This window comes from Anas platyrhynchos, chromosome 6 (genome assembly GCF_047663525.1).
Source record: "Anas platyrhynchos isolate ZD024472 breed Pekin duck chromosome 6, IASCAAS_PekinDuck_T2T, whole genome shotgun sequence".
Taxonomy (NCBI): domain Eukaryota; kingdom Metazoa; phylum Chordata; class Aves; order Anseriformes; family Anatidae; genus Anas; species Anas platyrhynchos.
The window spans coordinates 38,214,965-38,242,069 of NC_092592.1; the positions used below are offsets into that span (position 1 = coordinate 38,214,965).

Here is a 27,105-nt window from a genome sequence, read left to right on the forward strand (position 1 = left end):
TGTAAGGCAACCCCCTTTCCTGTCAGAGGCCTTTGCTGTTCTTTTATGGTGTTATATTAAATGTGGTAAGTATGTCTTACTTGGAAATGATGGGAACAGATTGTATCTCCTGGAGAGACCTGTAGAAAGGGCCTGAGCTGATGAACAAGGCAAATAACTAGATATGACTTAGATACCAGAGGTATTCACCATATAATACAAGGAAGCACAAGCCCAAGTGAATGCCTTGTTTCCAGTTCTTGCTCTTCTGTGATTGACCCTACCTCTCCTCCTTCTGCCCCTAAGCACTAGCTCACACAAATCTTCTCCAGCTGTCTTGTTTCAACACTACAGATGTGAGCAGTACTGCAGGGGACTTGAACTGACTTCCAAATTCCCAGTCTGCTGGGGATTTATTTTTGAATGCAGAGATGAACAATTCTGCACACTCCATGTTGTAATGACACTACCCAGCTGCATCTGAATGTTAAACAGCTTAACTTCAATCGTCCTTAAAAAAGTGGCAGAGAAAGTCAACAATTGCTTCTTGTTCATTCTCTTCCTTCTCTCCTCGGGGGCATGTCTGCACAGAGTCCTGCAGCTCCATCCAGTTACCATAGCGATCCCCGGATCCTACAGGATGTTCTTTAATGATGAAATATTCCTCCCACTGCTCAACATTATCTTCCAGCAATTACTATACTTCTGAGATCCTATTTCATCTCAAGAAACCAAACTGCTTCATAAAGCTTCAAAATGGTTGTGTTATTGTGCCCAGTCTGACTGATGAACCCACATATACAATTTGAAATTATTTCTGTTTATATTAACATAATTGGGTTCAGATTAACTCTTATCCTAGGTACAAAGCTTCTTACCTAATTGGAAATTCAGGTCATATACTCAGAATTAAGCTAATAAAAACTTAGAGCAAATAAGGATTTCTGTTATTTTATGAACCTTAGCACTACACTAACAACAAAAGTGACTTTCATGAGGATTATAATTGAATGCATTATGATTTAAATCTTCTATGAATTTCATAGCATTGGCTGAAGGTAGCATCTATGCTAAATAGGATTACTTTTTCTCCTTTCACAGATAAACAATTAAAGCATAAGCTGCAACCAAATCAGACAACTCTAACACCATTATTAACAATGACAAGCCAGTTTATTTCTCTGTTAATAAATCCCCCTTCTTTACAGAAACAGAAATCAAAACCTAATTTTTAAGACCCTGTACTGTAGGGATATTAAGTGTCAATAACTGACCTGCTATCAGCTCCACACAGTGCAACTTTACTCCAGGAATTGTCCTATTCCAGTGAGGATCTACAATCATTTTAATATAAATATTTGAAAGCACAAAACAAGTAAGCTTTAAAATAGAATATACTTCATTGTATGATTTTCTTTTACAAAAGAAATAGATGTGCATATGAAGCTGACTATGCACAGGAATGAGAACCTGTGTACTAGGGGGAGATACCTGAGGTAACACACTCAACCTGAAATGTCAACACTGATGCAGATTAGCCTCTTGCAGCTAGTTTTCCAGGAATGCCTGCACAAAATATTTACACTGCACACATGATGAAGGGGAATAGCCAGAGGCTTTAAAACATGCTGGACAAATTCTAGATTTCTTAGATATTTAGATGCGAGCTGCTCTCACAAGCTGCTGACAAGGACAGCATTGCATATTCCCAAACAATTTCTTGTAGGATAACAGGTCTACAAAATTAAGAGCCTTCTAAGGAACCACACTCAGCTTGAAATACGTGCTGTGTTCTTAGAACAAGCGCAGTTCTGTAGGCGAAGTGCTTTTTGGATCCCAGCAGCAAGGTCTTGGGGAGTTGGACTCTCTGCAGTACAGCTTACTGGAATTCCTGCTGCTTCCATGGCTTCAGCAGTTGTTGGACCGATAGCTGCAAACTGAAGTGACATTGGTTGCAGTTATAATTAGCGTAGGCAGGTATGATACAAGCTCTTAACAGGGACTTAGGTACACATCCTGCTTTATTTGCTGACCTTGTCAGTATATCAGCTTGCATGCCTGAGCTTACTGAACTGTACTAACCCATCTGGTTGAAGATTCTCAGTACAAAAAACTACCTACAAGTTGAGCTACTTGGAAATTACTTAGGAAATATTATTTCTTCCACCATTACAAACATTTAAAGTTGTTACTTCAAAAAAAAAAAAAAAACAGGAAATGTGAGAGGAATTTTAATATGCTGAAGCCTGTAGTTGCTGACTCAAGCAAAAACTAATCACACCTTGACTAGAAGATAAAGCCTTTACCCAGTGGAGACTGGGCAAGTTATTGGGTAAAAATAAATCTAGGTGAAACTTTTTTTTTAAATAAAAAAAGAGTTCTCAGCTACATAATAAGATAGCGTGCCAATAAGAAAGCAGAACAAGTAGAAGTTACAAGGAATACTGTGTGAACAGCTCGATGGGTGCAGGTGATAGCCCATCTGCGGTTAGGCTGAACACACAAACAAGGACAATCACATTACAAGCTACCTTGTGCTGCTGAAGACAGAAGTATTGTGTGCTTCCTTGAGATCCAGCCATTGGCCTTACTTCCCCCACACTGAAATCTACCAACAAACATGTAAGGTACATGATTTGTAGGTGCCAGTACCAGCTTAGTGAGTTTATTGGAATTCAGTGGCACAAGAGGAATGCTAGTTTTTAACTTATCTGCTATCCCAAGGGGATTACGCTTTATGTAAACAGAAAGTTCAAAAATCCTGTACAATAAGATGTTTTTCTTCCTCTTTATGTTACAATGAGACACATGGTTATATATTCATAACTCTAAAGGACATTACAACTTGAATTATTTATTTTCCATCTCTAATTGCTATTAAGGAAGCCTATTACAGAATGATTTGTTTCCTTCTTTCCTAGAATTTCTGTACTAATTCCTAGGATCACTAAGATGTGTCAAGTAATATTGATGCAAACTCTTCTCCTTGGAGCCTAAAGCAGTTCCTAATTCAAGAATACATGCTTCTTCTGACTCTTAACTAGCAAAAGCATTAGCTTTCTCTCATTTTATGTAATACTGTGACAGGACATGCACAGACTTATTGTCTTAAAAATGTAAGCTAGAAATTCGTATTTCAATTTCTCAGGGTATTGCTCTGTTAGGTTTAACTGACAATTTTTTTTTTCCCCGAAGTGAATTATTCTGTGAGTTTTCAGATCGTTACTTCACATTTAACACAGATATCTGAACACTTTCAAGAAATAATGCATTCATATATTCCATGTGCTTATTTTATGATGGCTGGTTTTGTATTGTGAACAAACACAGCATTGTCCTCCACACTCTCAACACAAAACAGTTTTCAAACAATTCGCAAATTTTGTGTTCTGCAATCTTCATCTAGGTAAACTGCTGCTTCTCTACAGACAATTTGCACTCTTAACCTCTATTTAACTTGCATAGATTGCTAGAGACTACTCTTACAGTCCTACCCATTCCAGACTTTGTATTTTTCTTTTTTTTTTTTTTTGGTCTAAGGCACTCTTGGTAGAAAACAGAGGTTTGTAAAGGGTGTAACAGCTTCCCTCTCCTTCAGTCTCCCAACCTAAGCTTATACCCTACTGTATTTCACCACCATTTGAAAAGAAAAAGTACCTTCACATGGTTGATAAAATCCCCAGATAGCTTCTGAATGTGCTGGAGGCAAAACTTGACACCAGATGGACTGAAGAACACAATACTTGCTGGAATTCCCTGAGTAAAATTAACCACAGGTTAGCACAGATTTCTCACATTTCCAGCATAATATCAGTACACTTCCATAAAAGCCTCTGTCTCTATACAGAGATGAATTTTCATTGTTGATGAGAAACAGATGTTAAACCAACAAAGAGGGTTTCCTGTGGTGCAGATAGTCAGCTGAAATCCAGGTGCATCTTTAATTGAATACTTTGTCACACAAACTGGTGATAAAAGTACTGATTTTTTTTCTGCAGCCATACTCATTTTCCTGTTTAGAAAAATAAGCTTGACAATTTATTTCCCTAAATCCATTCACAGTCTCAGTTCTGGATATTTTCCCTGTTTCCCAGCTCATGTTGTTTATCCTAAGTTCTGCCCACCCAGAGATGCTGTGACAAAGATGAGGTGCTGGCTTAAGACTGCACAGCACCGGGAGGGCTTTCTCTCCCAGAACAAGGCTGCCTTAAGATAGCAGGAACATTCTGTAGCCAAGAGAAAATTCTGCAAAATTCTGTCTGGTGTGAAGGTCCCAAGCTCCTCACCTGCAGACCCGAAGCAGACACCTTCTTTATCATGATTTTCTGTTTGGCTAGAAGGCTATGCTAGCTCTACATCTGCTGTTATTTTACGGTGCATGACTTGGAAGCTCGCCTTAGCTCATAGAGAAGAGAATGATAGTTCAACACAGCCCTGTTCATTGTCTCAAAGTGCTAAATACTTGTCATATTGTATCAGCTATCCAGGCACTATATAACCACAATATCATCAGTTAATGACAACCAAAAAGCTCATGAGAAACACATTTTAATAGCTTCACACTGAAACTAACATATAATTGCAGCAAGTAAGGAGTTCCATAAGAAGCATTCAGGAAGCTACAGAATATGTATTTACTACTGACTCACTTTATAACTGGTATAAACTAAGTTCCATGGGGATTAGAATTGTAATATCCACCTAGGAATAGCAGGATGTTGCAATGTATCAGCTAGACAGCCCATGCCATGGCCTCTTAGGACCTCTTGAAAAAGGACTTTAAAATCAATATGTAATTTAACAAGACATTAATGCATAGATTTTTAAAAAGAGGTGCAACATGCTCAGGCAGGCCAAGTTTCTCCAAGAAGGAAAGGCTGCATTTTGAATAAAATTAATCCTAAATATAATGTAGACTCTTACAAATGGAAAATTCAAAAAGCCAATCTGGCAAAATAAAGCCAATTATTACTAGCTTCAAATCTTTTACTATGTAATGATCCTTGCTTAGTGACATTTGACAGTTTTCAAAGGAGAAAAATAATGAAAATTCTAGCAAATGTAACTCAGTGTTTGTCAACAGCTTGGAATTCTAACACTTCTATTAGATCCATGTTAATAAACTGGATAATCAGAGAAGGAACAGGGCTTTATCTTATGAATCAAAAACCAACAGTAGTTTTCCACCCTACAAAGTTACAAAGCTGTCCAGAAATATCAGAGTAACAATAATTTAAAAATCCTGTTCGAAAAGCAACTTCACTAAATGTAATTTCTGACATTGTTATCTAAAAAACAGTCATCCAGCTCAAAGGATGAAAGTGGATACGTAATTTTTTATGCCATTATTTCTCAGTGATTCTGAAGTTTACTTATCTTCTGGAAGTTAGACAATGTGTGAAAGGATACATCAGCATCCAATACCTGTTGTGAGAAATAACTGCTCAGTGATTCCTGGAGATTGGTGTGTTCTGTTGTTTGATATACAGTAAGGCTTTCCAGAGGTATGCCTGCAATCAGAATAGATGTGCATAGCTAAGTAGTATTTCATTAATTTCTATTATTTCAGTAAAAGACTAATATACTAATTGCACTTAAATTTCAGGCTAAAAAGATTAAAAAGATACAGAAAAAAATGTGTGAAGGATTCCTAATTATTTCTGCTATCAATTATAGCAGACACAAAGCTTTAGTAACCTGAAGACCTTGATGCATGTTAGGAAAAAGTAGCAAGTCCTGCAACATTTGTGTGAATAAGTCTTTTTCCTTCTCACAGAAGGAAGATGAACTAAGGCAAAGAACCTTGCTCAAGCCATACTACAGCTCAGTCCCAGCACTGTGGACAGCACTCCAACCTCAGTTTTTACTCCCATCCTCTATATAACATAATAGAAAACTTAATTTTTACTTATTCAAATTTGGTTCAAAATCTCTAGATACAAATTCTCTCATAACTGACTAATTTAATGAGCCTTTAATGGATGTTAAACCTTTTTCCTTAAGTGCTGTAGGAAGTACTTCTCTTTTCAGGGCTCCACAAGGAAAAAGCAGGCATGATGAATTACCCTTCTCTCCTGTAAATATAGGAACAAAAACAGTTAACTAACATTTTTAATAGAGAACAAACGTGATAGATTTAATACATTTTAAAAGGTATCAAATATTGAACACTGCTGCAAATGCTGTATGTTTCACCAGACACAGCCCTAAAATAGCTGAAAACATTTGCAGTGCAACTGCATCCACAATTCAGAGGACAGAGCTACTTAGCATGTAAATTAAAAAATATTCCATAACTATAATATGAATACATTGTCTAAAAAGATCTTAAAGATAAAGTACATTTCTATTCCCCTTGAAATTCTACAAAGAAAAACAAGTACTGCACAATTTATCTCTTTTCCCTCAGAGAAGCAATCTTCCCCAATTCTTATATTTAAAACTTCAGTCCCACTTTGTACATGACAGCACTCTCTATAAAAGAATATTCAGGCAGTCAAAGAAGAGGACAGAAATACTTTGCTGGAAAGTTTCAGTCTATCTGAAAGTATTTTCTTACTTCCCCAAGGAAGAATGGTTCTACTTCCAACACTATAGTGGAAGTGGGTATCCTCACGTCCTCTTATCCTTTACTTCTTAAGATTAGAACAGATTTAATTATTGTTGCACTGCCTACACATGAAATTCCCCTGGTTATTTTGTAAGGAGGACTTTTCTGGTCCTGTTTATAACTTCTCTCTTGTAGAATATGACACCTGGGATGCAGTTTCCACAGGACTTCTATGTTTCTAATAAGTTATCAGAGGAGAAAAATTCTGCTTAAAAAATATGCTACCAGATAATGCTATTCATACATGTCTCTTGGGTTACACCTCTATTCCTGCAGCCGTCCTAACTCTGTACACCCTGAGTGCACTCACAGGAAAGGGAAAACATAATAATGATGGGGAATGCCAACACCAGGCTTGGGAAGAATGAAATAGCACTGTTATTATATGAGATTCTCAGTAATTTGGTGATTTTAGGGCTCTCACATGAGTTAATTATTTTGGAAAGTTTTTCAGTACTACATATAATCTAACAAAATGAATATTAGGGCTCTGAAAGCCAACGAAGAACGTTTTGAATCTAGGGAAAATTCAGATGAAATCAAATAGCCTAGTGAGATCACATTTCTACATGAGAAAAGTGGTTGAGTGAAGACACTCAACTCTAACACAGTTTAATTAAATGTTGCAGTATTCTAGGATTTTTAAGGATTTATAATAAAAGATTTAAGGATTTTTTAAGACATTTTTGTAAGGATAATGAAAATGCTAAAGCAGCATGTTAATTTCTATAGTTCGCCAGTGTTCTTGTAAGAAACTGTCCTCTGCTCAAGATATTCTATGTGAAAGGCTGTAAACCATATAATTTGCTTTCCCACTAGCAGCTATCAGAAGCTGCTGCTTCTTCAAAACCACTCCAGAACCCCTCTCCTTTGGTGCTAAAAACTAGCTGTCTCTGAAACTGCATGTTCATTCTGAGAAAAGGAGTTCCCCTTGTCTACTTTGAATTATGGCTTGGTGAAACCAAGCATCAGCTGGTTTGAAGCAAAGAAAGTCAGGTCATTCAAAGTTCAGAGAATCAGCACACCTACAGTCAGAATCATTTAAATCATGATTAAGCAGCAACTTCAAATCATTACAGCTCTGACCATTCGTTAAAAAAGCACTTTGTCTACTGGGTCTTATAGTATTCAATTATGGAGTCTAAGATTTCATGTAAATTAGTATTTTTAATAGGGATTTCAAAATCTTGTTTATTATCTTTTAGAGTTAACACTAGTATTCCCCAGAAGCTGAACTCAAAGACTCCACATATGATGAATTATGTAGTACATACTTCTCTGCTTCAAGGTACACCTGACTTTGTATGTAATAAACAATGCACGTGAGCTTAATTTAAGTAGAGGATTTTAGATACTTACTTGAGCAAATATATTCAGCTAATTTCTCAGCATTTCCAGTCTTTTCTCCTTGTGGGGAAAGACCAATTTCTTCCACTATAACCAAAAGCAGCAAAAACAACAGCAACACAATTCAATAAGAGTAATTCAGACTCACAGTCACAGAAACATGCGGGGTGGAAAGGGAGACTTAATTTGATCTAAGCACACAAATACTTTGAAAACAAAAAATCTGAGCATTTGAACAAGTAACATGCTATGAAAGATTCAATTTTGTCTCTAGAGACACGTATGAAGAATACAGAAGAATTCTGGGGATAGCAAGGCTGTTTTGTAAAGTTTAACTCTCATACCTAAAGTGGTTAAAAACAAACAAACAAAAAAAAACACTGCCTGCCCATGCTGAATGGGCTTAAGTTCCTGACATGGTTTGGTTGCAGCTCACTTCCCAGTGAGGCTATTGCTGTTTTCTGAGATTTTTCCGGTGGGATTTCTGCCTTTGCTACAGAGTTTAACACTGCTGTTATTTAAGCAAGTTAATAGGCATGATATGAATCCCTGACAAGTTAACTGATCTGGCTTAGACTTGATTGATTCATGATGGTTGCTAGGAGTCACCATTATATGATCCAGTGTTGTCAGCAGCCTGCCTGCAAAAACTCTTCTTATGAAGTTAGCCAGTACTTACCCAAATTATTTTTGGGCTAGAGGCAGAAAAACAAAGACTTAAAATTCTCAAATGATAGTTTTTTGTGATGTTTCCTGTGTGGCTCAGCAGGGAGGTACAGCCTCAATGCAATTTTACAACAAGAAAGTCTCACACAAACTAAAAGCTACACTGAATTTTTATTCGTGCGCATCAAGTTTATATTGCATCAGATTAAAACCAGTGTGAAGGCAAATAAAGCAGCCAGCCCACTGAAGTCAGTGGATTACATACTGGTGACTTCTGTTTGGCAAATGAAACAGAAGGAAAGATAAGTATCAAAAATTTCCTTCTATCTCAGACAATTATGCTGTAATTCCTGTCGCCCAATTTCATTTCTGAGAATAATAAAAAATAATCTGGGAATTAAGAACAGGTTTTTTTGACCAAATTTTTGGAGTAGTTACCATCAAATTACAAGAAAGGTACTAGGAGACCAGATGGTGATCTGTACGTGCTTACCTGTAGACACATTATCTATTTTTCAAACTATCAATTTGTGAAACTTACCTGTATTTTTCTGAACCCCCTTGAATAGCTGCCATACTCCAAAAATTGTACTTAAACAGATTTGACTTCTTAATTCAACGTCCAGCTTACCTAGAGAAGCTGTAGCTTTTCCTACCACATATGCGGGTTTGGTATTCCATCTTTGTTTAAGAGATTTTGACCAGGCTGTAAAACATTAAGTTTAAGCACATGTGTAATGTGTAGATTTAAACAGAAGCCCAAATACAAGTACAGCAGAATACTAATACATCAATACATGTTCCAGCAAATCTGGGGATGTACAAAATGAACTTTTAATGTATTCTCATTGGTATGCCAATTTGTATTTAGCACTCTGCAGGATTCTTCCTCACAACTGACATGTTGGTTTCTACATACTACCATTTCTTTACTGCTTTTTAGCTAATGTTTAAATCAATTTAGAAGTTTTATATGCAACACAGAAATAGCTTTTTCTGTAAGATTTCAAATGAATTACACAAGTAGCAGCAGTGTTTGGTTTCTGTAACAAGCACCTCCCTTAAAAGGGAGGGTACTGTTTAGTAAGCAAAACCAGGCACTGCAGCAAAATACTGCTCATCCATGAGATTGTGTATAACTCTTTGTAGCTTCAAAGATAACCACAACAGATTGAGGCTAAGCTAGCACACGCTAATTAGTAATTTACACCAAAAGCTTTATCCTTTCATCTCTAACAGCAGTGTAAGTGCAGAAAACCCAACATTCAATCCCTTAAAAGCTCTATTTAGTATGAGGCCTTTATGATGTCGAAAGAGCTATAGGGTATTTTCTTTTCCAAAAGGAGTACTCCAAACAGCTTCTGATGGGTGAAATAAAATGACAAACTTCACAAAATACTGAAACAGAAAGAACAAGGAATATAAATAAGCACTTACCTTCACTTTTACTATTCTCTTTCAAACATATCTTGATGGCTTCTAATGCTCTTGGACTAGTGAAAACTAGGCCCCCATAAGATTCTGGATGAGAGAGCTATTTATAAACAGCAGATACAAGAAGTAAAAATGAATAAATACATTTTAAAAATATAAGTTGATCAATTCTTTATAATCTTGTGAACAACAAAGCAGCTTCAATAAATATCTGAAACAGGCAAATATTTGATTACTACCAGTAGCAGGACATTTACAAGATAAATGTATACAAATATTGAGTATTTCCTGTGTGATATTAACACTGAAAAATCAGTAGGAACAGGTAAGGCTCCCTCTCACTGAAATGAGCTTAGGGATAGGTGAACAACATGGGAAGTATTCCAAATTCACACAGGAAGAGTCAGCTACTTTCCCAAGCAGTAATACTGTGGTACTGCCCAGCCGGCTCCTTGTTTCTTGCCCTCTGCCCACTCAAAAAACAGTTAAGGTCACCAACGTGCTCTCAAAGATCAGTACAAAAACAGAAAAGTGTTCAGGGGTCACTTGTGAATGTATCACAGTATGCATTTAAACACCTAACAGAATTAAATGCTGATGGAGATTCTCAGTAAAGGTAACATCTCTCAGAAAACCTTTTCAACATATTAAAATGAAATAAAAACTTTAAGCAAAGAAATCAGCAATTATACAGTTTTATTCCATGCACATAGGAGATGCAGTACACAACTTCAGCACAACGTTAAGGGTGAACCTCAGTTAAGTTTTAGTTGTCACAAACTACTTTTTCACTGTGACAAAATGCTACACCACCTGTGAAAATCTATCCTTGCTATTCTAACTCATTTCTTTATCAAATATCAACAACATACTTGTTGTTGGGTACAATATTTTGTAGAAAAATAAAGAGGTACTAAACGGGCAGCAGTAGTATTAAATCAAGGTAAAATACTGCACCTTGGCAATTATGCCCTAAACTCTGTCTAAATAAGACAACCCAAATAACTCAAAACTTACCTTTTCAAATAAGCTTTCAAGAGATACAAATTCAAATGACAGAACTGGAATCAAAGTTGCTTCAAGTCCATATAATCCTAGTTCCTTTGGAAAAAAAAGATGTACAGTTCTTGAAATAAGTTTCTACATTTTAAATATTTTTTCAAAGAATTGATTAGGTCAGCAGAAGTATTTTTTCCTAAACTGAAATACAATGGTATCTGATTTGTTTTTATTAGTGAATCTACATTAGTAGATTTAATATTACAGCATGATTCTGAACAAACAGCTGTGAAACTAAGGTCTCCTACTGTGTAGTTACAGCAGGAATCAGCACATAGCCCTGAACTCCCTAAGTGAGGAATAATCAACTAACCCTGCCAATATTCTTGAACATCTCTGTAATTCCTTGAAGTCAATAGAACTGTTTTCACAAGCAAAAACTACTCCCATCCACGAAGTCTACAGCAGAAAGGGCAACAACATGTAGCCTCCATTGCCCATTACATTTCTGGTTAAGATCACCAATTTTTTTGTAATCATAGAACTATCACACCAATGTAACCAATATTAATTGGAATGATACCAGTATTAATCAGTCTTAATATCAGTATTGTGCTGCAAATTTTATTGCTGAATTCAGTATCAGTTTCCCATAACTGAAGTAGTTTTTCTCCTAACAGCCAATTTGCTAGCATGTTTTTTCTTAGAAGATACTGTAATTTCAGACATGCACTCCTAATTTTGCTCAAGCAGCTTTTTCACTTGAAAAATTAGATTCATTTATCTTAACAAACCGAATGATAACATACAATAGTGAAATGACACAACTGTTTACTTTTATTAAGCTTACTCACTTTAACATACGGATCTGGTCCTGAATCTTTGTCTTTGGGGTCCTTCAGTAACAGAACCTTCATTGTTTACCAAATTATTGCAAAAGAACTCTGAAATACAATAAAAAAAATCTAAATTAGATCTAGAGCAACTTTAATAGCTCAGCTTCAGAAGAAACTGGGCTGCTAACACTTGCACTGCTGTCTATACAATGAGTAAGCAGTTAATGTACATTCTCTGGGAATGAATATCCACCCTGATAAGACCAGAAAATAACATGCTGGCTTTAGATAACACCGCTTAAGGGAGAAACTACAATGAAAGTCATCAAGGAAAATGAATTTTGAAAGAAAATATTTTGCAAAGGAAGAAACAACCCTTACAATACAGTCACATTCAGCAATATAATACGCTCCTATCTGTAACAACATTATCCTATCATATTCTGTTCTATTCTATCCTTTTCTGTGCCAGTTTCAACCCTATGCTCCTCGTAGGGAGTTTGCGTGTTCAAGTGATATAACTGGATGACTTGGTCTCTCACCCTTTTCATGGGGGCAAGCATGTGCAGGACAGCATTTCACTTTTTTTTAATGCAAACAAGCATATATATATACACACACACATTTACATATCTGAATATAATGTACATATTATTCATATGCCTTTTTTGATACATCTGTAGTAAACAAAGCAAGACTTAAAAAAAATATGTTCTGCCATTAAAATGGAAGATCGGAAAAATGCAAGAAGGTTCTCAGTTTAAAATTTGACTCTGGTGCTGAATTCAGTGATGGTTTACAACCCTTAGGAAAATCCAACAAGCATTTAAGTAAACAAATGGACTAATAGAAACAAACGGATCTATTCTATAATTGCACATTTACCTTAATTACTTACGTTATGTTGCTGCTAATTCCCTTTAAGAAGAGCAAGTACAAGTATTCAGACGTAAAGAACGTCTTAAATTTGGTTCATGTGCATGAGATGCATTGAAATCCTCAGGACTTCGAAGACCAAGACCACCTGTTTCGACAATTTTTGTCTCTGAAAGGATATTTAAACACTTTTCTCTGAAAAGGCAGCTTAAGACAGATTGGGTACAAGTAACAAGCCTGGCATCACACATCCCTCTACAGCCAGAATCACTGCAAAATGCAGGTTGTGAAAGGGCATCTAAAGCAAACTACCTCCAGCAACTCGGTACCTGACTGTCATAGTACGGTCATGTTGTGGATTTTAAATTTCTTTTTTTTTTTTTTTTAACCTAGGTTAATGTCGTTTCATAATTGAAGAGTTTAATTCCATGCACCTTATTATTAGACATGGAAGAGCCCACTTCTATAAGACTTCCAGTACTCAAAACTAGCATGATGGGAACCATTTGGGCTCTGCAGTTCTGAAATACCCAGTGAAGTCAGTGGCAGCATTAGAAATACACACAGAAAAAGAAACAAGGACTCGGGGAGGAGGGGAGGAAGAGGTCATATTCTCAAAAAGTACAATTCTCACCGATTTCAACCTATAGCAAATGCTAAAATAGATCCCATGGCTTTCAAGATTTAGATTCCCAAACACTTCTGAGTATCCAGTTGCTACTAAGCCTAACTAAGTAGCCCTAAGTGGCTTTTCCTCAGTCACTAAGATTGTAATAGCCTGTATTTAAAAAAAAAAAAAATCCAACATGCTTGTGAACAGAGTTTGCAGGCAGCTTTTTGTAGCCCTGATTGTTGTGATACTGAAGTTACTAACAATCTTCACTACAACTCCAGCTGCAGTGTTTAGGCTCTAAGCACCATACACCTACAAGTACTATTAAAGTCTAATAGCACCATGGAATTCTGTTTCTACATTCAAAGTTCTTACTCCAGCCCAACCTTCCTATTTCCAAAGTATACATTGCTAAATATTTAGTGTTTAGCAATGTTGTGAAGTCATCAAAATGTAGATGTACAGAAAAAAATAAAAATATTGTGCACTTTGGAAGGATAAGATTAAGTAAGTCTTTTTGGAAAGAATGATTTCCGAAGGTATTATAATAAAAACCCCAGATGACATGAGAGTTTATTCAGGTACACCTGGGGAAAGCAGAGCTCTGATTATTTCTTTAGTTAGAAATGAATTAACTTCCCATCTATGCCTTATTACCCATTTCTTATTATTCATTACTTACCACAGTAAACATCCATGCTTAACAAGGTGAGTTACAATAATCAAATGAATTATTTCACTTAGACCCCAGATAGAAAACATATACTGAAACCAAAGAATAATTACAAAATATCATGAACTACTACTGCAAGGTGCAATTACCTAGCTGTCTGCTCTACAAAGAAATCATACAACTGCCTTTTAGACTCAGCCATCTGGCTTATTTATAAAAGGAGCAAGACTGCACAACCACTAGAAGGCTGCTAGAAGCCACTGGCTTATTTTCAATTCTGCCAGAAGGCAGCTTGTTTATTGACACCAAAAAGGGGCTGCAAGTGCCCAATAGAAGACTGAATTAGAACTAGGGAATCTGTAAGTTTGTAGAGTCATGAATAACATTTGTTTTGATCAGCAGGTACCCCCTGAGAGCTTCTGGTATTACTGCTGAAAAATCAGTGTCCTTTTCAGCAGCCATAAGCCTCTCAGACCATCCTGTTCTTCTTGCCCAAGCAGTTCAGACAGGTTACACACATTTGGTAGCAGGTGTGACCACACAGAAAACAGTGGAACACACCCATCCCCAAAAAGCAGGGCTGGCACACCCAGCACTAGGGCCACAACCCACCCAAACCCATTTTCATACCAGCTGTGTCCCAACACTGCTCACATCGCTGTGAATCCAGGTAAAGTGATGTCTTAACAGGCAGGCAGGAGAGAAGGCTGAACAGATATCTAAGAGGGACAAACGCACCTGGTCAGTTTCAAACCAAAATACGTCAATATACATTTCTAGGGTGAGGTTAAAACTCCACTAGGGAGCAAGCATCACAAGCTGGATGATTTTATGGGGAAAAAAAATTACATGCAAGTTTTTATGAATTGCTGAAAATATGTTTTAGAGATCTTCTATTTTGATTAAATATAATAATAAATGAAATGGGTATATTGAGAGGAATGCATAAACTTCTAAACAACCATAAAAAGTTTCTACTTAGAGCAATGCATGGACTTTGCAGAGTCAAAGGGTGCCCAGTTTACATCTGGAAATGAGAATGTGTATGAATAACCTTAGTAAGTTTTACACTGCCAAGTTTATAGGATGATGCTGGCCTCCCACTTTTGGCTCAGGAAACAAGCACAGTGTTTGCTTGTGTGCCAATAACAACGCTGCAATGATTGCTTTTCAAATGTTAAGAAAATACCATTTAAAACCCATTAGGCTTGCAAACAGCTAATAAAAGGACAACAGATTTTCTGTCTTGAGCAAATGCACACACAAAAGATGATAAACGCTTGTATTGGCCAGTCTGAAGTTAGGGAACCACTCAGTTAGCTCTGATAAGAAACCAGAAGAGTGATCTGAACTTCTGAGGCATTTCTTTGTGACTGAAGGCTCAAAGTAGTTTGGTGCTATTTCTCTTAGTCCACATTACTTAATTTAGAAGAAGGGTACTTTTGGGTCACATTGTGCATTCAGGGCACTATTAATGCTTACAGACATCATTGAAATGCTTCCCATTCACAGCATTGAACAGTAAAATTCAACATCACTGTGCCTTCAGTTAAAATACAGAGCTGATTATTAGCTGTGTTATCTCCAAGTCCCTGCTCCCTTAGAAAAATATTCTGTCCTATTAGAACAGTTTTGCCATTTCTTAAAATGTAAAGCCATGCTACAGAGTAGAACTCTGCAAGTTATTTTCACTTGAAAAGCTCTCCCCAAATTAACTAAACTAGCTTTAGGACAGAGGACAGCCTGTAAAAAGAAATAAATGGGTCCTTTTGTTTCTGCTTCTGGGTGACACCCAGTGCTGCAAAGTATCTTGAACTCTCTAACCCTGCTTTGATTGTAAGAAACTGTATGGGCCACACAATAAGGTTTGATTGCCAAGTGTAGAAGGAATTGTCTGTTCCATCCTAAGCTTAAATGGAGATAAATTTCGAGACACCCTTGACATGTTAAAAAAAAAAAAAAAAAAAAAACTTGGAAAAACCTTGAGTTAGGGTTTTTGATACTACATATTTATTACCAATATTCTTCTACAGAAGTTAGCTGGGTTTAATAATCAGAGAAGTAAAAAGGATTACTTGTGAGGCTACTATGAATCATGTTTCCAAAATCTACTAAGTCCTAGTTAACGTAATATACACATATCATTAAATGCAAACAAAAAAAGAATAATTTCTGCTATTTAGGTGTCTATATCACAAAACCCAACCACAAAACTGGTTCCCTGATATGCCAGTCCAGGGGAGCTGTAAAGAACTCAGCCTTCCCACTACATCATGGATTTTTACCAGGAGTAGTGGTGATAATTAGCATGATTCCTGACTGATACGGTTTCAAACATACAACAGAGAACTGTATGCAGGTATATATTGCACGCAGCCCCACTGAGGCACTTGTACTGTCTTTCCCCACACTGAATTCTCTCCCTATGGATCAGCATTTGTATTTTGGCATTGCTCCAGAGCAAATACAGCTCTCAACACCCCCACCACACCAAAACATCAACAACTAAACCAGAAGCACCCACCACGGACACCTCAAAGGCTCACACAAATTCTGACCTGTGCAGATTGTGCACACAAAGCCAAAATCGTACCTCAGGCCTTGTGCTTCTGGTCAGCAGCAGCCCTGTCCTCTTCAGGCAGCTTCATCCACTTCCATCAACTAGACCCAAAGTCCTACGCGGAACATGAGCTGCATTAAAGAGGTTCAAACGTTAACAGCCACTTTTATACTTTTAGTGCTAAGGATTTCACCGCATTTTCAATTTTTGTTTAGGAAGACTGTATTTCCATGGTGTTTACGCTTCAATTTATTACCTTTGCTGTTTGTTTGCCCAGCATTACCCCTAGCTAGCCTAGGAATTAACCTCTACGCAAGCAGGAAGCACTTGCTTCCTCCAATTCTGTGCTCAGGCATTTCTTTTGAAATTTCTATACCACAAGTACCAAGGCCTGCTTTCTGGCCCCAGACCCCTTCCCACACCCCCTGCACCTGCCAGGAGCAGGCTGGCATGGAGGTGGCTGGAGCAGAGGGGTGACAAGGACACATTTACAGGACAATTTTAGGCGCCTCAGCAGAGCTCGGGCTCCTCCTAAACACACCCCAGGGCTTCCTGAAGCGCTCCCCTGTGCTCACACAACCCCAGCAGCACGCAGGGGAGCCCCAAATCCCTCCCAAAGCGAGCCAAACCCCGCTAATCTCCCCACACCCCCCCCCCCACACCATCCCCGTCCCCGTCCCACCTCAGCCAGCCCCATCCCGAGCACCGCCCGCCGCCTTCCGGCCCCGCAGCGCCTGCGCCGCCCCGCCATGGCCACGCCGCCCAAGCGCCGGGCCCGGGCCCAGCCGCCAGCCCCGGAGCCGGGCTCCGAGTCCGAATCGGGCTCCGAGACCGAGTCCTCGGGCGGCTCGGGCTCGGAGGACGAGCGGGTGGAGGAGGTGAGTGGCGCCCGGGTACCTCGGGGGGGGACAGGGCAGCGCCTCGCCCCCCGGTTCGTGGTTAGCGTGTAAGCCTTGCCTCTCTCCGGGAGTGTTTGGTTTGCGCTTCCAGGTGGGCGATTGTCGTCGCAGGGGGGTCTGTCGCGATAGAAGGAGGCTGTAGGATACCGCTGAGGACACCCCTGTGCTCGCTGGGGCTGCAGCGAGTGGTGCTGCTACTAAACGAGCTCCTGCATGGAGCCACTGCCAGCTGCTTCCAAGGAGCGCCTTCAGCACACGTGTGCGCCGATTTGCGTTAATTTCGGTATGTTTAGAGAAAAAAAGACCCGCACCAGGCACCAATACCAGTGTTGATTTCCTCCCTGAGCTCTGGTTTTGTACCTGCACAAACAGGGAACGCAGCACTGGGCAGGGGGCTCCTTTCTGGGAGATTGGGTCCCAGCTTTGAACATTATTACAGGTTCAGGGTGATCAGGCAATTTCTCATTTTTATAGGGCTTAAATAAAATACTTTTTTTTTAAGCTGTCACAATAGAAAGTTAGTATCAGTCACATTAATGTGACAAAAAAAGCACATTTACCACTTGCTAGAGACACATGCCACATAAAATGGGTATTGACTTAGTTTGACCTTACACATTTTTTAAGTGTGTTATGTAGCTTTCCTACATAATGTTGGTAGAACGGTGGTTTATACGGTGGTGTTTGTGGATGAAGTTTCTTGAGCCTCAGAGCACTGTTTGAGTGGGCCTTTGAGGATGTTTTCTGTGTGTCAGAATATATGTCACAGTGAGTCTCCTGATTTTCATCTTCCTCATTTCAAAATGAGTTGTGTACCTGTTTTCTGCATTGTAAATATGCTATTAAGCTTGTTCTCCCAGCAGGCAGTCTAGTCCATGACCTTGATTTGGGATCAGAGAGAGTTATGAGTCTTAAAGGGTGAAGAAGTAAGGCTCGGTTGTTTGAATCGCTCAGAAAGTGGAATGAAACCCCACAATTAAATAGCAAAGTCAGTTTGGATGATCGTGAACAGAAATACGAGTAGGCAATACAGATTTGACAGGTAGTACTAATAATATGGAATACCAGGAGAAGGTTTGGTGGATGCACCACGTTCCTTCTGGAAGAAGGTACAGTCCATGTTCTTGTTTTGCCCTGACTGAATCTCATTGTGTGTCTACTAAACAGCCTTCCAGAGAGGGATAATGATTCCATTGGTATTAGAGGAAATAGCAGCAGCATGATTTTGGTTGTAATAGTCTAAATGTCTGCAGAAAAGTTCATCTTTAGCCAATTTGTGCTCCATTTCCATCATTGTGCTCCAATCCTGCAGTTTTAAAATTTTTAAATGACTGGGTCAAACTTCTTTACACTAAGAGTCTACGTGGTTATAATAAGCGTAATTATGGAAACCGGATTGCAGGAACAAAGCATTACAGGTTTGTTTACAATGCAATTTAAAGTTAATTTTAAAAAGTTTCTTTCACAGGTGCGCTCTGAAGAATACAGAAAAATGATAAAGTGTAAAATGGCTGATGTTACCAAAAGATGGAAATAAGATCAATTTCTGATGTTGACTACTTCAAGTTTCTTCAAGTTCCTACGATCTAGCTTTGTTTTGATAGAGCTTCCTGCCAAGTATGTTTGATTTTCTGCATTTTTCTTCTTTGTAGGAAGTGAATATTGAATTTGAAGCGCATTCAATATCCGACAATGACTACAGCGGGATAAAGAAGTTACTTCAACAGGTACTTTGGTTTCAGTAGTAGAGTTGCACAGAGCTGTTGGTTCACATTACTTCTATGGGTTCATAGTTACACCGTGATAGTGAAATTAAATACACCCCCATTTTACTAAATGTGTAGTAAACCACAGTTTCAAGAACTTTACCAAATGATCTGTAGGCCACAGTATGTATAGTTCTTCCTTTTTCATTATGTTAGTTGCTGCCTGGAAAACCTCACTCAGTGTTAATCATCTTTTTGGAGTGCCTTTTATAAATTACAGGCTCTAAATGTGTGTGTTCAGTGCGGCAGTATCCAGTCTTCTGTTGGCTCTTCTTGTTCTTGTAAATTTAAGCTCAGCAACTATTCAGATCGTACCAAACTGAAGACACAAAATGCCAGCTTGTGAAGAGTCAAGGAGCAAGCGCTTTTAAGAAGCTGCTTTTTGGTCTTTATGGTATCACATTGTAGGAATAAACAAACCCCGCTAAATGGAAATTAAAAGAAGGTGCACACCATTGCATAACAACTTAGAGAAATTTCTGACTTTATTTTCTGCTGAGTGGCCCATGATATAATACCAGGTCTAAAACATCTTAATACTTGTTTCTTATTTTCCAGTTGTTTCTCAAAGCTCCTGTTAACACTGCTGAGTTAACGGATATATTAATACAACAGAATCATATCGGAAGTATTATCAAGGTAAGATAGAAATCACTTTTGTAAATTAGGCACAATACCTTTTACTTTGAAATAAAATAACACACTTCCAGAAGTGGCTCCCGTCTTTAATATTGTTTGTAATTTGGTTGCTTTCTTGCTTTGAGAATAATTGTTCTATGGGAGGTGAGATTTTCTGTGTCTAGTTTCAATCAAGCAAGGAATTTGATTTACTCTTTTGATTGCTTTCTTCTCGCATACAGAAGTCTCTTCAGTTTTCTTAATGAGTTTTGGTGTGGTAGAGTCATAACATTGAAGTATCTCTGTTATAGTAAGAAATAGGATCTTAAAATTCCCCTACGTTCTCAGGATATACAGAAGTATACACCAAAAATATCCGCTGTGCAATTTCTTCTTGTGGTTTCCTTAGTAGTCTGCAGAATTCTTTGGGTGTAGGAAAGGACCCTGAAGCAAGCCCTGAATTCCTTTTCCTCTGTCAGTGGGGCACTCTGCAGAGACTCTTGAGTTATTGCTGGCCAAGGAAGCTGTTCAGTACTGTACTGCTTGGGATCTCGTGGTGCTGTTCCTTTCAAACCCAGACAAGCTGTGGTTGCAGGACACAGTTATGCCATGGTACCTGGTTGCATTGTGTCATTGCTATGCTTTTCCTTTTCTCGTGCCACCAGTTTTTCTGCCCAAGGTTAACATAATCCTTATGTTACAACTGCATGATCCCCTATTCCTTGGCCAAGTTTCTTAATGTGTTGTTGACCTTTTTCTTGCCCTTCTTATTAAAGCTCTATTCTGTGTTCTTTTTTTAAGGCTTTGTAGGTTTATTCCTCTGCATTAGAAACTGAAAAAAAAATGTTTTGTTTAAGGTAGTGCTATCCCTTATACCAGTAAGCTGCATATTAAATATGAGCTATCAAATTTTAGTGCCTTTCAAAAGATCCTGCTGTAGAAGATGCATGACCTTGCTCTAGGTAGCTGGCTCTAAATACACAGAGCCATTCCATGATGTGGCACTTTCATAACCATAACCAGAATTTGTAGGTTGTGTGTTGGTACAGATTACCTACATGGTTGTCATCTGCAGAGCATCTTCTAGAAAGAAGAACGCTTTTTGCTGCTGGGAGTGGAAATAGAATGTCAATATGAATTGTTGCTTTTTCTTTATTAAACAGCAAGCAGAAGTTCAAGAAGACAGCAGTGATGATGATGACGACGATGATGAAGTCTTTGGTTTTATAAGCTTCTTAAACTTAACTGAAAGGAAGGTTGGTATTCCTGATTAACTTCTAGGCTGTCGTAAGTGAGGCTTTGTTCTGCTTTTCTGCCTTGTATAACAAGCATAGACAGTTGGTTCAGTATTCTGATTTTTGTTTTCTTTTAGATCTAGTCCAGCATAACTTGCTGAAGGTCAAACATTAAGCTAATATTAGAGCAGATAATTAAAATTAGGTGTGACAAGTAGTTCCAGGGCAACTGGACTGTCATCCTCTTGTATTTCTTCACTTTCATCTTTTGCAGATTTCAGATTTTGCTGCTGAATGTACTGATGTTGTAGCTCCTACTTGCATTCTTACCAGTTAAGAACTGTTGCTTGCCCTCAGCTTCAGGGTTGGTAAATAATTTCAGGGACATTGTACAGTGCTTTAGGAACCACTTAAGGAAGTTTTTGATAGACCTGTTGAATATTCTCTTGAAGTTCACTATCAAGATTTTCTTGTGTGAATAATAATTTTCTTGTGTGAACGTAACGAAAATGGACACTTTGATTCTAGGGTACACAATGTGCTGAACAAATCAAAGAGCTGATTCTAAGCCGGTGTGAGAAAAATTGTGAACAGCATGTAGTTGAACAACTGGATAAGCTCCTAAAAGATGATACTAAGCCCGTGGGTTTACTACTAAGTGAAAGATTCATTAATGTACCACCACAGATTGCTTTGCCCATGCACCAGCAGCTTCAGTAAGTTGTTTTTTTTTTTTTTCCTTAATGTGATGTTGAACAGTACTTTTCCTTCATATCTCTTCAGAAATCTTATTTATATGGAACTATGTTAAGAGAACTGATACTATAGGTATAAGTAAGACATGAACTGAAAAAACGATTTTCATCTCATATGAGATGAAATTTCCTCTGTGTTTTTGTAATATTTTTTCTATCCTCAGGCTCTTCAAACTCTTCAATACATTTAAGATAGTATTACAGCACATATTTTTAAGTGATTTCCTCTAAAGAAATAGCTATGTGTATGTTATAGTTTCTCTTTGTATTGTAGATTATTTTCACATTGATCTAGGAAAATTTAAAAATTGTAACTTTGCTAATGTTGATCAACTTGGATATTTCTAATTGTGTGTTATCATCTGGCTCTGGAACTGAAGTTTTGGATTGAGGGACAGTCTTACCAGGTGGATAAGTTCTGGCTCATGAAAACCATATGCAATATTTTGATTAATTTGGGACAAATGAGTGAAGCAGGTTAGGTGATGGTTGATCTCTTGAATTCTTGTATTTACATCATAGATTGGGTGAGAGCAAGTAAATAAATCAGCTGTGATATGATGTTATATGGTTTTTGTGCCACATTGAGAACCAAGAAATTACGTTGGTTAAGGAACTCTAGTAATTGAATGAAGATGTATGTGATTTTTTTCCCCTTTCTGTGAGGTGAGATTAGAAATTAGATTAGGTTGGCTGCTGTTATGGATTGTTCAAACAATAACATAGACCTTCAAGGAATTACTACTTTGGTATGGAAAAAAACACATAGGGTTAGTCAGTAAAGTTTTTAAATTAAAAAATGAGGTACTTAAGGACTTGATCTTGAGGTTTAATACTAGGACTGCGCTTGCCACAACTCAAATTCTGTTCCATCTCTTTGTCTGTAGTGGTTTTGGAGCATTGCAGTGATAATGTGTAACACAAGGGTGGGCAAGAATATCTTCTGGCTGTTAGAGCTCCTCATGGAAGCGATAAAGTGATGTATTTCAAGGAGAGCTGCACTTCGGATCCTTTTAAATACTTTCTTTGCTGTGAACAATATTCTGGAAAAAAGAGATATGTTGGCAGAGGGAGGTGAAAAGACATCCTTATATTATTGATTTGAAGTGCAAATAGTGTGTTAAGTACTAGGAATGCGTATACAAATTTTTTTTCTGAGGCACCAGTAAAGAATAGAATGCAGTACAAATATGCTTTCTGTACTAATACATCACAAGTTTTACTTTTACACTGCTGAAGGTTTAAATTGTGTGTGTAAACATTTATTTTTAAATTGTACCTGTAAACATTCATTTATCTTTAGGAAAGAGTTGATGGAAGCACAGAGAACAAACAAACCGTGCGGAAAGTGCCATTATTACCTTCTTATCAGCAAGACCTTTACAGAAGCCACAAAGAGCAATTCTAAGAAGAGAGAAGGGAAGAAAAATCAGCAAAAGGAGGAATTGATGTTTGCAAATGCAGAGGAAGAATTCTTTTATGAGGTAACGTACTTGATTTGATTAGTTCAAAATGTTTTTCTTTACAACATCTACAAAAAGGTGTACCCACTTTGAGAGGTATTTTTACAAAGATATGGTTACATATCTCTTAATTAAATACAGCTTTTAATTAAATACCTGGGCATAGTATTTCGGTTGCAGGCCAGGTTGCTGTTGGCCTTCTTGGCTACCTGGGCACACTGCTGGCTCATGTTCAGCTGGATGTTGACGAGCACCCATAAGTCCAAACTATTGATTAACCCTCTGCACTGGCATAAATTTACTAATGTGATCTCTGTCAGGTCACAATTAGCATGATGGTAAGAATGCTATTGCCTACGCTCTGCCTGTGGCAGCATTGCTACCTGATACCAGTGCTATGAGGAGGATGAAAAAACGTAAAAGATGCCTGCAACAGGCAGAGACTTCAGGGGAAATAGCCAGTGTTATTTTCTGTGCATCTTGGCCTCAGAGAATTAACTCCATCTCTTTACTTACTTACGTAGCGATGTTGAAGAGCCTTAATTGAATGTAATAATTGTCAGACTTGTTGAAATTTAGTAAATGAAATGTCCACATTTTGAGGATGAATAAATGGTAATGAATCTGGGCATTGAATTTAACTGCGTGTCCCAGGACTTATTAGTGTTCCCTTGCAACAATTTGATGCTCATTTTTAGTTTGGGGAATGGCGGAGTTCTTGTCTTTAATCTGAATAATAGCAAATGCAGAAGACTTGCTGAACTGCTGACTAAAGAAGACTGGCTGTGAGCTTGTGAATTGCTGGTTGAGCAGGTTAGCTTTGTCAGAGGGATTTAAGCTAACATGATCTACGTAACAAATGGTGTTTGAGAGCAGCAGCTCAGACAACAGGTAGTAGCTTGCAGGGTGCTCTAACTTAATCTTGTCACAGCTTTAAACACTTAAAAGAATAAAGTTTCCAAAAAAAAATGCAGAGGGATCTGTTGCTGGACTTTCAATCAGAACCTTCAGTACATGGCAATACTTTAAAAACACAGATCTCATTTCCTTTTCTTCTAATGTAGTTAGAACAATGTCTAAAAAACAGCTGTTGAGGCTTTGTTTAGATTTAGTAATGCAATTAAATGTATTTCTCTCAGAATTCTTCCCAAGAAACTTAACAGATGCAAAGCTCTGCAGTTGTGTTGTTGGTATTGTGTGCAAAGCTGATGTGTCGATTTCCTTTTGGATGCTTGTTATTTCCAAAGACTGCTCAGAGTATGCCCTTTGAAGATCAACACAAGTAGAAATCACTTCCCTTTTCTATTTCTATTATACTCAGAACAAGTATATTAATATTAAGTGTAAAAATACTGAGATGAAAATATTGCTTCCAATTTCCCAAGGCAGGCTGCCTACACAATTCTGGTCACAAGCGAAATCAAGAAAGGCAAGGATGCAGGAAATTAAATTAAAAACATAATTTGAAACGCATAGAAACTTTGTGTTTGATTTTTTTTTCTTTTTTTATTTTTTCTTTTTCCAAAGCTTTAAAAATATTATTCTATAATGTTATTGTTTTGTGAAGAGCCCATTGTTTCTTCATTTCTGGCAGTGCCTACGGGATAAAGTCCTTGCACATGCATCATGGTTAATGGCACAAGTTCCGTGTGTAGTCATTCATGACGTTCCTCTCTGTAGAGGCTATGATACGGCTATGATTATATTCCTTGGGAAGAAGAAAAATGTAGCTGGGCGCATTCTTGGATAATTATAGGGAGTACCGCTGTAGCCTCTATGCAGCAACGAGTTTAGGGTTTTCCTTTTGTGTTTGTCACGGCAGCTTTACCAACCGAAAATGAACTCTGTGTAAACGTTACTAAAAAAATGAAGGGGAGAAGCCTTTGATGCCCATGTGTCCACAGGTGTTACATTCTAGAAGACCTGTTTTACGTTTGTTTTTATGTTATTTTGAGAAGCGTTTTAAAGGCTAATTGTACGTTTTTATCTAAATTGTAATAATTTCCAACTCAAGTGGGTAGACTCTAACTGAACATGCTTTTCTTTGTAAGTCTTTCTAGCATTTTTAACAAAATAATTTAACACATTCTGAAGGATATTAGAGTCCTCGTAATATTAGAATTCCTTTCTAATCCTTCTAGATTAGTCTCTGAATTTAAGAATATATATGTGCTAAATAAATTAGAGTTGGAGTGTATATCCTCCCCAGTCACACAATCTTAATTAGATTTCCATAAAATGGTATTAAATGCAGTGAGGCAGATACTTAGCGCTGAATAAAACAGAAAGATGCCTTCTTGCACTTGTCAGTTGCTTGGCTGTGCTTTATTCTGGTCCTTAAAATGTTATTGAGGGAGCAGAAGAAAAACTCTATTACAAACAGACTTGGAGTTGATTAAAAGTTTAGGGCCTCCATTGCTCAAATTGTTTGTTCTTTAGCAAAGCCACTCAATTAATTTGATGGCTCTTCCAATCTTCCCAAATTCAATTTACAGCCTTGAGGTACAGTTAGTACATAGCCAAACTACAGGGAGACTGGAACTTAACTTTCCCTGCAAAGGGTAGATGTTAGATTAGTTTTTCTCCTTAGGAGTTCAGTTTATACTTCATAAACTGGCTCATGTGACTACTAGAAATGCTTGTTAAGTAAATTTTTCCTATCCATCAGGCCTTCCACATGTTGCCTGCACCAAACTATCCCCTTCCATGCAGGCTCCAATCTGCCTGCAGTCTCTTACTGTTCTCCCCTGGGTTGTGGCTGATCTGGTAATTCTCTAGGTAATTCTCAATAATTTTATCAATCTATTATTGATTGATAAAATTATTGACCATTTCTATTGCATTTACTATTAGGCGCAATGACTTCTAAGGGTCCACGTTTCTTAATGCAATAATATGGAATGAGATGCTCTTTTAAAACCATATAAAATGAGTCACAGTAAGCAAATAAAAAGGGGTGTCAGTTTTTCCTTTTTGTTTTTTATTCTGATGCTACCAAAATGTAATGATGTCGGTCATTTTAGAGTTTAATATGAATTGTAAAAGAAGGTGAAAAGCAAATAGTTTAATGCACTTAGTAGTGGATTCTGTTGTAGGTTGTTTTGGTGGACTTTGAATAGGGAAGAAATTTTTTTCTTCTTAACAAGCATGTGGATGATAGGATCATTATTTTTACTTTGTTTAGGTGATGTATTATCTTCAGGCTAATCAAAATGCTTAATCCTAATGCATTTATTTCTGTTGCTTAGAAAGCTCTTCTGAAGTTCAACTATTCTGTGCAAGAGGAAAGTGACACCTGTTTGGGCGGCCGATGGTCCTTTGATGATGTACCAATGAAACCTTTGCGGACTGTTATGATAGTTCCAGCCGATGGAATTAATGCAATTATGGATAAACTCAAAGACTATCTCTCTCCATGAACTTTCCTATAAAGTTTTTTTTATAAAGCAGCAATGCAAAACTTTATATTTTCAGAAGACTACTATGGAGTTAACGGTTTTGTACTGCTGAAATGCTTCCTCTGTACGCTTAAAAGACAAGTAGTTGGTACAACTAAAAATACCCATCAAATTAATATTTCAAAATACTGTATCTCTGGTATCATCATTAAATGGTCAATAAAAGTCCAGTGGTACAAAAAAAACAACGGAAGAACTGCTCAAAATGTTTTTAACCAGATCTAAGTCATATATTGTGATGTTACAAAACAATGTCTGCAACTCTTTTTGTTAATAAAAGTGCTTCTATATGTTTTCTTCTAGTAAATACGTTTATGT

At 37.6% G+C, this 27,105-nt stretch overlaps 2 protein-coding genes across 9 annotated transcripts; one reads left to right on the top strand and one right to left on the bottom strand.

Annotated features, from left to right (window-relative positions):
* Positions 1-1,130: 1,130 nt before the first annotated feature.
* UROS (uroporphyrinogen III synthase) lies at positions 1,131-17,740 on the bottom strand. 8 transcript variants are annotated; one of them, XM_072039914.1, is made up of 13 exons: positions 17,491-17,740; positions 16,627-16,708; positions 14,664-14,752; positions 12,770-12,895; positions 11,890-11,979; positions 11,054-11,137; positions 10,040-10,136; positions 9,234-9,308; positions 7,949-8,023; positions 5,970-6,053; positions 5,404-5,489; positions 3,637-3,735; positions 1,131-1,916 (listed from the first exon to the last, which is right to left on the bottom strand). In XM_072039914.1, exons 5-13 carry the CDS (start codon positions 11,950-11,952, stop codon positions 1,749-1,751), a joined length of 831 nt encoding a protein of 276 aa, XP_071896015.1. In that variant the 5' UTR covers positions 11,953-11,979; positions 12,770-12,895; positions 14,664-14,752; positions 16,627-16,708; positions 17,491-17,740; the 3' UTR covers positions 1,131-1,748. The 8 variants fall into 8 exon arrangements, 7 of the variants coding, with proteins under 7 accessions (XP_071896015.1, XP_071896011.1, XP_071896013.1 ...); XM_072039910.1 differs by having other exon boundaries at positions 16,627-16,724; XM_072039912.1 differs by lacking the exon at positions 17,491-17,740 and adding an exon at positions 17,276-17,332 and having other exon boundaries at positions 16,627-16,724.
* BCCIP (BRCA2 and CDKN1A interacting protein) lies at positions 17,296-27,094 on the top strand. Its single transcript, XM_027459946.3, has 7 exons — positions 17,296-17,471; positions 19,145-19,219; positions 19,817-19,897; positions 21,040-21,132; positions 21,640-21,827; positions 23,170-23,350; positions 26,578-27,094. Exons 1-7 carry the CDS (start codon positions 17,343-17,345, stop codon positions 26,746-26,748), a joined length of 918 nt encoding a protein of 305 aa, XP_027315747.1. The 5' UTR covers positions 17,296-17,342; the 3' UTR covers positions 26,749-27,094.
* Positions 27,095-27,105: the final 11 nt, after the last annotated feature.